Source organism: Carcharodon carcharias, chromosome 13 (genome assembly GCF_017639515.1).
Source record: "Carcharodon carcharias isolate sCarCar2 chromosome 13, sCarCar2.pri, whole genome shotgun sequence".
Taxonomy (NCBI): Eukaryota; Metazoa; Chordata; class Chondrichthyes; order Lamniformes; family Lamnidae; genus Carcharodon; species Carcharodon carcharias.
In genome coordinates, this window is record NC_054479.1 from 139,815,089 (window position 1) to 139,829,689 (window position 14,601).

General features: G+C 43.5%; 1 protein-coding gene across 1 annotated transcript in view; it reads left to right on the forward strand.

The window, feature by feature from the left end:
* dhtkd1 (dehydrogenase E1 and transketolase domain containing 1) overlaps window positions 1-14,601 on the forward strand; it is a 46,843-nt gene that overhangs the window by 18,429 nt on the left and 13,813 nt on the right. The window contains exons 8-11 of the mRNA XM_041202156.1: window positions 3,314-3,626; window positions 5,593-5,677; window positions 7,149-7,288; window positions 9,820-9,970. Of these exons, the coding sequence (XP_041058090.1) occupies window positions 3,314-3,626; window positions 5,593-5,677; window positions 7,149-7,288; window positions 9,820-9,970 (689 nt within the window). The remainder of the gene's footprint in view (window positions 1-3,313; window positions 3,627-5,592; window positions 5,678-7,148; window positions 7,289-9,819; window positions 9,971-14,601) is intronic.

A 14,601-nucleotide genomic window follows, 5' to 3' on the forward strand; every position in this document is an offset into this window, starting at 1 on the left:
ATCTTGGGAAGGACATATTGACCTTGGAGGGAGTACAGCGCAGATTTACCATAATGATACCTGGGCTCCAAGGGTTAAATTCCAAGGAGCAATTACACAAACTAGGCTTGTATTTGCTTGAATTGAAGGTTGAAGAGTAATTTGATCAAAAGTTTTCAAGATACTAAGGAGAGCAGATAGGGAGGTAGAAACTATTTCGGTTGGTTTGGGAATCCAAGACTGTAGGGTGCATAGTTTACAAAAAATCAATTGGAGCTAGATCCTTTCAGAGCTAGATAGATTCTTGATGAGCAAGGGAGTGAAAGGTTATTGGGGGTCAATGGGAATGTGGAGTTGAGGTTACAATCGGATCAGCTATGATTTTATTGAATGGTGGAGCAGGTTCAAAAGGCCATGTGGCCTACCCCTGCTTCTAATTTGTATGTATGTCCATATGTAACCCTCCACTATTTTCTGGGTAAATTTCTCCTTGTCCCTTCCTTAAAAGGGAAACCTCTTATTTTTAAACTGTGTCCCCTAGTTCTAGTCTCCCCCACAAGCGGAAACATCTTCCTGGTATCCACCTTATCAAGTGTCTTCAGGGTCTCTATTCGTTTCAATTAGATCACCTCTCATTCTTCTAAACTCCAGTGGGTAAGGTTCCAACCTGTTCAACCTTTCTTCATAAGGTAAGTCCTTCATCCCAGGAATGAGTCAAGTGAACCTTCTCTGAATTGCATCTAATGCAATTATATCCTTTTTCAAATGAGACCAAAACTATACACAGGATTCCAGATGTGGCCTCACTAAGGCCTTGTACAGGTGAGGTAAAACATGCCTATTTTTAAATTGCATTCCGCCTTGCAATAAACACCAAAGTTCTATTTGATTTCCTAATCACTTACTGTACCTCCATACTAAATTTTTGTGATTCATCTACCAAAGACACCCAGATCTCTCTGTACTGCAGCATTCTGCAAGCTCTCTTCATTTAAATAATTTACTGCTTTTCTGCTGAAGTGGACAAGTTTACATTTTCCCGAATTATACTCCATTTGCCAAATTTTTGCCCACTCACTTAGTCTATCTATATTTCTTTACCTTCACTTGACAACTTACTTTCCTAGCTATCTTGGTGTCATTGGCAAATTTAGTTACCATACATTCTGTCCCTTTATCCAAGTCATTGATATAGATTGTAATTAGTTGAGGCCCCAACACCGATCCCTATGGCAGTCTTCCAGTTACAGCTTGCCAACCCGCTCTCTGCTTCCTGTCAGTTAACTAGTCCTTTATCTGAGCTGTTATCTTGTGTAGTAACCTTTGATGTGGAATTTTATCAAGTACACCCGTATCTACAGGTTCCCCTTTATCTGCCTTGCTTGTTACTTCCTCATGGAATTTCAATAAATTGGTTAAACACAATTTCCCTTTCACAAAACCTGAATAATGAGCTGACTGAAATGTGTCTTGCTCGACATGGGTCGAAGAAATAGATTTATCCTTGAAATTGTTAACACTTCTGTCACTTTCCCGTAGAACATCAAGCTACATAAGGTCGTATTGAATATTTATGGAGAAGACCAAATAATGGATGTACATAGAACTAGTTGGCAAGCTTTATTTCTGCTCCATTTTGACGGGTGCTTGCTAGCAATTGATTTTAGATGTAGAATTTTAACAAACTTATATCTATGGTAATTTTTCCCACGGTAAAGAAGGTGCTAGAACATTAAAACCTGCTCCTCCTCCTCCTCCTCCTTCAGATATCATGCCCTAAGAGGGCCTTGGTGCCCATGGGCTTCCATTGGATTGATCCATGATTATGCTTGGCAAAGTTTCACAGTGATTTGCTATTGTCTTCTGCAGTATGGCTGACATGGAAACTCTCCCACTCTTTACTGCCTGCCATCAGACATATTGGAAGGATTTAACAGGCTAATAATCAACCTGTTTGGCCACATAATGCTTGCATCTTCCATGGCCTTCAAGTCCTGAAGTGGGACTTGAACCCAGAGCTTCTGGCCCAGCGGTAGAGACACTTTCCACAGTACTACAAGACGGGTCAGGCATCTGTGGAGGGAGAAACGGTTCATGTTTCAGATCAATGACTTTTCATCAGAACTGGAAGCAGTTAGAGATTTAACAATTTATAACACAGCTAGTGAGAAAAATAGGAAAATTAGAGAGGAAAGACCAAAAGGGAAGGTCTATGATTGGGTGGAAGGCAGGAAAGATTAAATGATGAGATGATTGGACATTGCACAGAAGAGATGATAATGGGACAGTAAAGAAACAAAAGATGGATTTAGAGGTGGTGTAAGTGACTAGCAGAATCATATGAGCACGTGCTATCTGTAAAAGTGGGAATAGTTCTACAATCTGAAATTGTTGAACTCCATGTTGAATCCAGAAAGCTGTAAAATGCCTAATCAAAAGATGAAATATTTCTCAAACTTCCCTTGAAATCACTGGAACAATGTAAGGGGCTGACGACTGAGGTCACTGTTGATGTGGGACGGAGCATTAATATGACCAGTGACTGGAAGCTCAGGGTCCTGCTTGTGGACTGGACAGAGGTGTTCAGCAAAGCAGTCAACCGATCTGAATTTGTTCCCCAATGCAGATGAAGCCACATCATAAACAGTGTCACTTACCTGACACATCCAGAAACCCGCCACCAAGTGTCCAAATGAAATTACTGAGAAATACACACAAGCAGAATTCTATTTGGCTGCCCTGTTTGTCTACACACCATCTCTTTATAGAAAAGTACCACCCTTAATTAAACCCAGAGAATCTAGAGGCCAGGCATGGCAATACTCTTCAACAAAAACAGAATTACCTGGAAAAACTCAGCAGGTCTGGCAGCATCAGCGGTGAAGAAAAGAGTTGACGTTTCGAGTCCTCATGACCCTTCGACAGAACTGGCCTAGTTCTGTCGAAGGGTCATGAGGACTCGAAACGTCAACTCTTTTCTTCACCGCCGATGCTGCCAGACCTGCTGAGTTTTTCCAGGTAATTCTGTTTTTGTTTTGGATTTCCAGCATCCGCAGTTTTTTTGTTTTCATTATTATGGCAATACTCTTCTCTGACACACTAATAGGAAACAGATAATAACAGGCAAGTATGACTCTCTGTCAGTCTTTCCCAATCCATTCCTTTCTGGGAAGCAAGCACGGCACAGCTAATATCAAGAAGACTCCATGTCTGGTTTTTTTTTTTGACTCTAATCCCTATTCTATCATCATCTAACACAAGATATCTAAGTTTGTACATTTCTTCGGAATGCTCTATGTTGTCTAAATTCATTTTTTCCTTCTGGCTTCCACAGATCCCGTAGAAGTATTCCAGACTTGTACGTGGAGCAATTAGTGGCAGATGGCCTCTTGACTGAGGAGGAAGTTTCCAACATTAAAACCTCTTATTATTCTAAACTAAATGACCATTTAACAAACATGACTTCATTTTGCCCGACGGCTCCAAACCTCCAGGCTCACTGGAGTGGCTTGGTGGAGCCTTCAAGCAGGATCAGTACATGGGACACTGGAATGCCCGTTGACCTGCTCAAGTATGTGGGAGCCAAGTCTGTGGATGTTCCCCAGGAAATAACCATGCATAGTCACCTGATGAAGACACACGTACAGGTAGGTTTCAGAAGGGGAAAAAGTATCGTACTTCAGTTACTAAGGCGTGCATTGATTCTAAGCTGGTGGATGACCAGCTAAGACGCCTTGTCAAAAACAATATAGTATTCATTACTCATTTTTATGAGAATGCATTTTCTTTTGCTTGGCCTAAAATTCAATTGTCACAGTCCATTTATACTGTATTACTGGTATATTTATCTTGTTATGCTCGGTTTCAGCAGGTTCTGGTCTGATATTGGATTGTTGGGAGCCCCTGTTGGAAAAATTGCCTGATCCTTCTCCCCAATATTCCTGTACACACTTGGTTAAGAAAATAGCTGTAACATTATGCACCCTCCAGTAGCATGCATGCTATTTTATGTGATTATTAGATGATTTTCTATCATTAGATGATTATTTGAATAGAAACAATGTGCAAGAGTACAGAGAAAAGCCAGGGCAATGGCACTAGGTCCTAATGCTCTTATGGAGAGCTGGTGCAGAGATGATGGGCCGAATGGCCGCCTCCTGCGCCATTAAGATTCTGTGCTGTGGATTTGTGGTAATTCTGTAATAATTCAACTTTTCCACCTTTAGGATGAAAATGTTCCATCATATTTTCAGTTTTTGTGCTTTAAATTTCCAAATTTTTAACTTTTGAACTCGTTACCATAGCATTTCCCTTTTAGTATGGAAATGTCAATTAGATCAAAGTCTCCACTTTAATAAGTGGAACTTATGTAACTTGCATGACTTAATGGCCGATCATCTCTCCTTCTCTTGTTGCTCTTCAGAGAGCACATATCCTCCCTGTGGTTCCTTGACCAGGACTGCGCACAGTTATCCAGGTTGGGGATTGTACAATGCCTTGTGTAACATAAGTTCCTTTTTTAATTTAGAAGTTCTACCTTTGCTATTGGAACCTAGTACCTTGTTTGACTGCAAATGAGCAGTATCTTGGACAAAGAGAGAACAGAATTTTAGATTTAATAATTTCATCCTGTTCTTCCCATAAAATCTTACTCTCTCACTTTGTTGAATAAATCCTTATCTGTACCTGTTAGCTCTAGAATTGACTATTCCAATGCTCTCCTGACCATCTTCCACCCTTTTTTTAAGCTGTGCTCATCCAAAATCCTGCTTTCCATATTTTAACTCACTCCAAATCTCAATCACCCCTGTGTTCACTGACCTTCACTTGTTCCTCACCAGACCACGCCTCGATTTTAAGATCCTTATCCTGATTTTCAAATCCCTCTATGGCCTCTCCCCTCCCTATCCATGTAACTTCATCGAACCCTCAATCTCTCCAAGCTATCTGCACTCCTGCAAATCTGGACTCTTGAGCATTCCGATTTTAATCTCTCCAGCGTCAGTGGTCAGCTTTCAGCTGTCTAGGCCCTTAAGCTCTGGAATTCCCTCCCTAAACACTCTACCTCTCCTCTTTTAAGATGCTTCTTCAAACCTACCTCTTTGATTCAGCTTTTGGTCATCTGTCCTGATTTTTTGTTACGTGGATCGGTATCAAAAATTGTCCATGTTTTTATTCATATCACTCTTGTTAAGCACTTTGGGATGTTTTGCTATGTTAAATGTGATATATAAGTGGCTGTTGTTGGTTTGGATGGGACCTCAATTTAACCTCATCTGAAACACTGAATCTCCAACAGTGCCAAACCCCTTCAGTATTGCATCGAAGTTTCAACCTAAATTATGTGCTGAAGTCTCTTGGATGGAACTTGAGCCTACTTTCATTTGACTCAGTGGAAAGGACGCTTCCACTGAGCTAAGACCAAATCCATTTCAGAAAAGAAAGACGCCTAGGGAAAGTATCCATGTCAGGCTTTTTTTTTCCAAGTTGTTTTCTCTGCAGAACATACCTCAATACTGGTTAAATAATCTGAGTTGCAGGGTTCAGAACCTGAGGTGGTGAAACAATCCATTAATAAATGTAGCCTGCTTATTCCTCTTAATATCTGTTTAGGCTAGATTGCAAAAACTGGAAGAGGGCACAAAGTTGGACTGGTCTACAGCAGAAGCACTGGCTATTGGAACGTTACTTTGTCAAGGTAATGATTTTGAAGGAGATTAATTGGCACTGAAATGTCTAGTTATAATGATTGCATCATGGTGGTGAATAAATTTCAGATGGGCTCCATTGACTCTTAAGCTTGCTTCGGTTATCAGTTCTGGGCCAACAGCTCTCGCAATACAAACTAGAAAAGTAAATGGTTGCAATTTGAGGGGGTTTTTATGGAACATGACGTAAATGGTGCATGAAAGTGAGTCTGAAACCTATCAGCAAATGTTTTTGGTTATGCTCAGTTATTACAGGTGCTAAAATTGGCCTCTGCCCTTGAACTACAGAGGGAGACAGCCAGGGTTCCTTATCTGGATTGCTGCTGACAAATAACTTTTTAAAAATTCATGTCGTTGGCTAGGCCAGCATTTATTGCCCATCCCTAATTTCCCTTGAGAAGGTGGTGGTGAGCTGCCTTCTTGAACCACTGCAGTCCCATGTGGTGTAGGTACACCCACAGTGCTGTTAGGGAGGGAGTTTCAGGATTTTGACCCAGCCACAGTGAAGGAACGGCCAACATATTTCCAAGTCAGGATGGTGAGTAGCATGAAGGGGAACTTGCAGATGATGGTGTTCTCATGCATCTGTTGCCCTCATCCTTCTAGATGGTAGTGGTTGTGGGTTTGGAAGGTGCTGTCTAAGGAGCCTTGGTGAGTTCCTGCAGTGCATCGTGTAAATGGTACACACAGCTGCCACTGTGTGTTGGTGGTGGAGGGAGGGAATGTTTGTGGAAGGGATAGGAATCAAATGGGCTGCTTTGTCCTGGATGGTGTCAAGCTTCTTGAATGTTGTTGGAGCCGCACTCATCCAGGCAAGTGGGGAGTATTCCAACACACTCCTGACTTGTGCCTTGTTGATGGTGGACAGCATTTGGGGAGTCAGGAGGTGAGTTACTCGTCGCAGGATTCCTAGCCTCTGACCTGCTCTTGTATCCACAGTATTTATATGGTTAGTCCAGTTCAGTTTCTGGTCAATGGTAACCCCCAGCATGTTGATAGTGGGGGATTCAATGATGGTAATGCCATTGAATATCAAGGGAGTGGTGGTTAGATTATCTCTTATTGGAGATGGTCATTGCCCGGCACTTGTGTGGCATGAATGTTACTTGGAAAGTATCTGAATGTCAGGTGAAAACACTACTTGGGATGGCTACAATGCATTCCACTTTCTGCTGACATTGTTGCTATCTGGGTTCACACAGAAGAATAGCATCTTGTTCCAGGTACAGTAAGGCTGCAGGTATCCATGGAATTATAATCCACAAGAGTCAGGGAATTCCACAAATCGAAGGAAAATATTGGGGGGAAAATAAAAGGTTTAAAAGTGTTATTGACAACTGGGGCTTGTAATTTTTAAACCAATTTACTTTTAATTTAACTGTTCCTTTTAATAGCAAGTTACTACTGTTAAAGATTTCCACCAGGCATTTAATGTGTAAATTGTGGATTTTTTTTTTGAAGATTTTAATGTCCGCATAAGTGGACAGGATGTTGGTCGGGGCACCTTCAGTCAACGACATGCAATGGTCGTTTGCCAGGAAACAAGTGACACTTGCATCCCGCTCAACCATATGAATTCAGAACAAAAAGGATTTTTTGAGGTAAAAGATGCAGACTCTTAAGCTTTTTTTTTGTTGTTGAGCCAGCTAATACATTGTTGACAAAGTGTTTTATTTCAGTAAGGTGCTCTAAAGAATTCCAGCCATTTGCTTAAAAATGATGGCAGATGCCAAGAGGTAAGAGGATTCTGTCTTTTGCAAATAATGTAGTCATCATTCCCTGGAGCTACTGTAGTGGCCAGCAAGTGGTACAAGCGAATGAAATCAAAAAATTAAAGAAATTTGCGCACCTCAGGCCAAGTGCGGTGCAGGGCATGGCGTAAGTTAGCTTGTGCTGCTAAATTGCCTCGATAGATGATCACGTCATAAACAATGCCCGCTTAAAACACCCACATGATAAACTCACTTAAGTGGAAGCAGTTTGGCAGCACAATTAATGACGTCGCCAAACATGTTGTAAATCTCTGGCCATGAACTCTCTGAAAGTGAGGAGTTTGTTGTTGCGCCTGGTTTCAATTTTGGTGTCTTTCATCCCACATCAAACAGAAGAGGTATTTGTCCAGTTTAAACTCCTCTACATCCAGGTATCCTGCCACAAACTAGTGTCCACTGAAGATGCTGAATCTTTGAGAGTGCACCCAGCTGATCTAGCACTTGCATATTGTGGCATTCTGAACAACTTCGCTGATTTTCACATGCAATGTGTATGTCTGGTAGTGTTGCGAGGCCTCAAGGCCAACCCAGACATACAAATTTGTAAACCCGTCAAAGGGACTGGTATAGTCACCCTTAACAAGTGTGACTATAACAACAAAATGTATGTCATTCTTAATGACGGGCCCAAATTCATACCCATTGGACCTGCTGCGAAGCATGACCGGACAGACCAACTCGAAAGCAAGTTTAAAAAAAAAGCGCTTGTTGGCAGAGTTGAGCTGCCTGGTTTGAATTTGGACAAAAGCATAGCAGTTAACTGTCCCCTTCTACATTCTCCATGGCAATGCCTCTGCCAATTGGAGTCCAATTGCCAGCCAATCAGCACTTTCATCTCATGCAGTATAAATTGTTGTTCCCTTTACTGTTGGTAATCTTGCAATGTCCTGATGAGAGTGTAAAGAAAATATCATTTTTTCCCAATATTACTGTGGGATACTTGTGAAGGAAGCAGTTTCTAGCCATCCCAGGGAAGTGTCTGGTTGTTCTAGAAAGCAAGGTTTTGTGACAAGCCTTGGATTTCTATTGTCGAGTGAGAGGGAGCAAGAAGCTTGTGAAATAGCTCCCTTATAGCAACAGTGGGTCCCTTGCGGTAACATTACTGATTAAGAGCCTATAAGGACTGTTGCCTGGAAAAGGGCATTTATTTGCAAGTCTAGCTTTTGGGAAATGTTATAAGACTACATTTAACCCTGTAACGGTAATTTTGTGTGTTTAAGGTTATTTTTCTTTTGTTGATGTTTTAATTTAATATTCAAAATCTCCAAAAGTGGTAATGGAACCTTTACTTCTGACTTCAGTACACATACCTTCTCGTAATATGTACAGATTGCAAAATCGTTGTGATAGCCTGACCAAGTTTCCCTTTGGGATTTGGTCAGCCCGGCAAACACCACCTGCCATAGCATAACAAGTGCAAGACTAAAAGCTTAGACACTATGTCTCTTTTTTCTTCAGCACTGCTCAAGTTCTTTACTACCAAACGAGAAGGTCTATTGTTAGCCCCAAGGTTTACATCTCCCAAGTCCCCATCATCAACCAGTTGGTGTTTATTCCCAAATCGTTGTAATGCTAATTTTTGTTGTACCTTCAGAGTGGTGCTAAGTGGATTTCCTCAAGGGAAGGTTCACAGTTTAGTCTTCCCCAGTCACTGTTGCGCACTTGGCATGGCTAAGAGTAAAATGTAGAGGTGGCGGGTGGGGGGAGGTGGGGGGTGACTACTTCAAAAGGTGGGGGAAAAACTTCTTTATTTCAAGCCACACACCATCCTGACTTGGAACAATAACTGCTTTCCTTCATCGTCACCGGGCCAAAAACCTGCATTTCCCTCCCCAACAGAACTCTGGGTGTGCTGTACTGACACCAGATGGACTGCAGCTGTTCCAGAAAGCAGCTCACCACCATCTTCTTGAGAGCAATTAGGAAAGGGCAGTAAGTGCTGGCCTGGCCAGTGATGTTCACATCCCATGAAAGAATAAGGGAAAAAAAAATTGTTTGAAAGAAAGGCTGCTTACACAGACAACAATCTTAAATCATTAGACGATATAGAAGAATTGACCTGCGCTGTGTCCATTCTCTTCCTACCTCATTCTCTGAAAGAAATCACCTCCACACATCCTACTAAGATCAGGAATCCATTATGGTGAAAACTGTAACTCTGAACCTGCATCCTGCAGCACTCTCCATTCGTGTACTCATACACCCCAGTAACTTTAATGTTAAGCTGAAAGTTTTTAAAATCGCATTAGTGGAGAAAATACATCTTAACTTAATAAAATTTTTAAGATCAAATCATTTAAATAAAAGTCTGTTGTAATATGTATGAAAAAAATTAACACGCTATATCTTCTTTGCATCAGGTCTGCAACAGTCCGTTGTCAGAAGAGGCAGTGCTCGGCTTTGAGTATGGGATGAGTATTGAAAGCCCGAAGCTACTTCTAATTTGGGAAGCCCAATTTGGGGACTTTTTCAACGGTGCTCAAATTATGTTTGACACATTTATCTCTGGAGGTGAGGCTTTAAACAAAGTATCCTGCTGGGCAGATTAGTCAAATTGTAAGGATATTTATATATGGAATGCTATGGAAAGGGGATTTCCCAGTTTCAGTCAAGTCTCTTTCATCCACATGTGTTGCAATAATGTCTGTGTTTAATTGACTGCCACTGCTCTTCAAGAAATGCCTACCTCCTTGAAGAAGTTCTGTTCCTCTCTGCGACAAGATTTCCGGATTTCTCTGTTGCCTTGTTCACCTTCATTGCTTTCCATTTCTCTCCTAGTGTTTGACAAGGTGTTTACTAAAACCCGCTTTCACAGCCATATCTCCTTTCTCAGTGACTGTCTCCGTCTCCGACTTACCCCACATGGATTTCAACTGAAATTCCACCCCTCATGTTTCGAACCCACCCAGGATTACAGGTATCTCCGGGACATAAAACGTTTCTCGGACTGCTGTTCCCGTCACATGCTGAGATCCACACTCAGTGCCATGCGCCGCCATATGAACACACTCGACCTCTCCCTCCAGCAGCACCGCCGTACCCTTTTTCAAAGCTGCGCGTGCCCCCAGTTTCATTTTATCCTTCGGCTCATCCGACGCCTCAACAAGAAACTTTTTCTCTTTCTCTCAAGTGCTAAGGAACGCAAGCTCCAACAACTCATTGACACCAACACCCATCTAGGACCCTCCACCCCTGCCTGTCCCTCCGTCCCCACCCCATCTTCCAATCCCAACCCCAGCCGTGTATTCACTATACCCCCTGACCTTCCCCTCTCCGATGCTGAACGTTCAGTGCTCAGCAAAGGACTTAGTTTCATACCCTTACGCCCTCACCTCAATGAATTTCGGGCTCGGCATGATACTGAACTCTTCTTCCGCCGTCTTCGTCTCCGGGCTCACTTCTTTGGGCAGGAGTCCTCTCCCAGTTCAACGGATCCTTTTACCCATCTTCAATATTCTCCCTCCACCTGGACCCCTCCCTCTGGATTCTTACCTTCTCTCGATCTTTTCATTGAGAACTGTCGGCGCGACATTAGTCGTCTCAATTTCTCTGCTCCTCTCACCCATTCTAACCTGTCTCTCTCTGAACTTACTGCACGCCATTCTCTCAGGTCCAACCCTGACATTGTCATCAAACCCGCTGACAAGGGTGGTGCTGTTGTTGTCTGGCGCACTGACCTCTACCACGCGGAGGCTGAGCGTCAACTCGCAGACACTTCCTCCTACCTCTCCCTGGACCATGACCCCACCACTGAACATCAAGCCACTGTTTCCAGGACTGTCACTGACCTCATCTCCTCTGGGGATCTCCCTCCCACAGCTTCCAACCTGATAGTTGCCTAACCTCGGACGGCCCGCTTCTATCTCCTACCCAAAATCCACAAACAGAACTGCCCCGGTAGACCGATCGTCTCAGCTTGCTCCTGCCCCACAGAACTCATTTCTCGTTATCTTGACTCCCTTCTCTCTCCCCTTGTCCAGTCCCTTCCCACCTACATCCGTGATTCCTCTGACACCTTACGTCACATCAACAATTTCCAGTTCCCTGGCCCCTACCGCTTCCTCTTCACCATGGACGTCCAATCCCTCTACACCTCCATCCCCCACCAGGATGGTCTGAGGGCCCTTAGCTTCTTCCTCGAACAGAGGCCCGAACAATCCCCATCCACCACTACTCTCCTCCGTCTGGCTGAACTTGTTCTCACGCTGAACAATTTCTCCTTCAACTCCTCTCACTTCCTCCAAATAAAAGGTGTGGCTATGGGTACCCGCATGGGCCCCAGCTATGCCTGTCTCTTTATGGGGTATGTGGAACATTCCTTGTTGCAGTCCTACTCCGGCCCCCTTCCACAACTCTTTCTCCGGTACATCGATGATTACTTTGGTGCTGCTTCATGCTCTCGTCAGGACTTGGAAAAATTTATTAATTTTGCTTCCAATCTCCACCCCTCCATCATTTTCACGTGGTCCATCTCTGACACTTCCCTTCCCTTCCTTGACCTCTCTGTCTCAATCTCTGGTGATAGACTGTCCACCAATATCCATTACAAACCCACCGACACCCACAGCTATCTCGACTACAGCTCCTCACACCCCACTTCCTGTAAGGACTCCATCCCATTCTCTCAGTTCCTTCGCCTCCGTCGCATCTGTTCCGATGATGCTACATTCAAAAACAGTTCCTCTGACATGTCCTCCTTCTTCCTTAACCGAGGTTTTCCACCCACGGTCGTTGACAGGGCCCTCAACCGTGTCCGGCCCATCTCCCGCGCATCCGCCCTCACTCCTTCTCCTCCCTCCCAGAAACATGATAGGGTCCCCCTTGTCCTCACTTATCACCCCACCAGCCTCCGCATTCAAAGGATCATCCTCCGCCATTTCCGCCAACTCCAGCATGATGCCACTACCAAACACATCTTCCCTTCACCCCCCTTATCGGCATTCCGTAGGGATCGCTCCCTCCGGGACACCCTGGTCCACTCCTCCATCACCCCCTACTCCTCAACCCCCTCCTATGGCACAACCCCTTGCCCACGCAAAAGATGCAACACCTGCCCCTTCACTTCCTCTCTCCTCACCGTCCAAGGACCCAAACACTCCTTTCAAGTGAAGCAGCATTTCACTTGCATTTCCCCCAACTTAGTCTACTGCATTCGTTGCTCCCAATGCGGTCTCCTCTACATTGGAGAGACCAAACGTAAACTGGGCGACCGCTTTGCAGAACACCTGCGGTCTGTCCGCAAGAATGACCCAAACCTCCCTGTCGCTTGCCATTTTAACACTCCACCCTGCTCTCTTGCCCACATGTCTGTCCTTGGCTTGCTGCATTGTTCCAGTGAAGCCCAACGCAAACTGGAGGAACAACACCTCATCTTCCGACTAGGGACTTTACAGCCTTCCGGACTGAATATTGAATTCAACAACTTTAGGTCGTGAGTCCCCTCCCCCATCCCCACCCCCTTTCTGTTTCCCCCCTTTTTTTTTTCCCAATAAATTATAAAGATTTTCCTTTTCCCACCTATTTCCATTATATAAAATAAAAAAAAAACCCACTAGAGCTATACCTTGAGTGCCCTACCATCCATTCTTAATTAGCACATTCGTTTAGATAATATCACCAACTTTAACTTTAACACCTATGTGTTCTATTGTACTATTGTTGTTGACATCTTTTGATGATCTGCTTCTATCACTGCTTGTTTGTCGCTACAACCACACCAACCCCCTCCACCTCTCTGTCTCTCTATCTCTCCGCCCCCCACACACACACCTCAAACCAGCTTATATTTCAGCTCTTTCCTGGACTCGAACTCAAGTTCTGTCGAAGGGTCATGAGGACTCGAAACGTCAACTCTTTTCTTCTCCGCCGATGCTGCCAGACCTGCTGAGTTTTTCCAGGTAATTCTGTTTTTGTTTTGGATTTCCAGCATCCGCAGTTTTTTTGTTTTTTTCTCTGTGTTGCAATAGTTCTCGAATGCCCTTTGTTAATCTGCTGTTTGCCGTGCGCTATCCAGTTCCAGTTCCCATGTTTGATCTAGTACGTGCTAGCTGCCATCTTGAGTACTAATTGACTAATCAATACTAGATCACGTGCCAGACGCATACTGAAAAATTGGGAGATGAGCAGAAGAGAGAGGAGGCAGTGGAAGAAGAGACTTTCAGAAACAGGGAAAGAGATCAAGAAGCAATTGGAAATAAACAGAGAGAGTCCAAGAGGGGAGGAAGAAGGGACTCGGAGGAAGAGAAACATTAATTAGAGTGAGGAATAACAGTTGTAGAGATCATTGCAATATTTTTTGAGGTAACACTTGTGTGATCAATATATATTTGCATATCTCCAATGGCTTTACTTTAGTATAATGAAAGAAGGGTTATAGCAATATCATGTAATAATGTAATATATTGCACCCTGTAAGCTGTTTTACATCTTAATGGTCCTTTCTTGATCAGTGACTCCCTCAAGGAAAGTTGCTTCCTACGAAAAAGGAGCACTATTTTAATCAAGCCTGTCCTTCCTTAATTCCACAAAGTCTAATTGTTGTAACTGGAACAAATCTGAGAATATTGGAGACTAATTATTCCCCTGTTTCATTATTTGAAGGGACTGCTCCTCAGTTACTGGCTGCAATTCCATCGAGCTCATCTTTGACCATCCAGTGTGGAAGGGAGTTGGCATTTTGGAGGACCTCCTCATGGCTCTGCTCCTGGGCCTGGTCACGACAGCCATTTGCAGGCCCAGATTGGGCCTGGCTTATGAGGCTAGTCACTCTGGCTGTCCACTTCTTTCATGGCCTGGCCCTGAAGAAGCAGCATAGTGTGCGCTTTTACACAACCGGCAGGCACTAAGTGCACAGTCAATACTGTGTAAATAATATTAAGTTAAGTTTCTGTTATAGAGTTGATCTTCAAACAACTTTTCTTAGTGGAAACATTTAATTTTATTTACAGTACAGCAGCAACAACTACACGTGTGCATCAAACTCCATAGCCAAAGAAGAACTCTCCTGCAGAGGTTCCCTGCGCTGCTAACTCTTTGGTTTGCATAGATCATGTGATCTAACAACACAGGATTATTCTTAAAGCCACAGTCCTACATTTCCCAAAACTATAATTGCTACAGTTTTCTTTCCTCTGTATGATTTG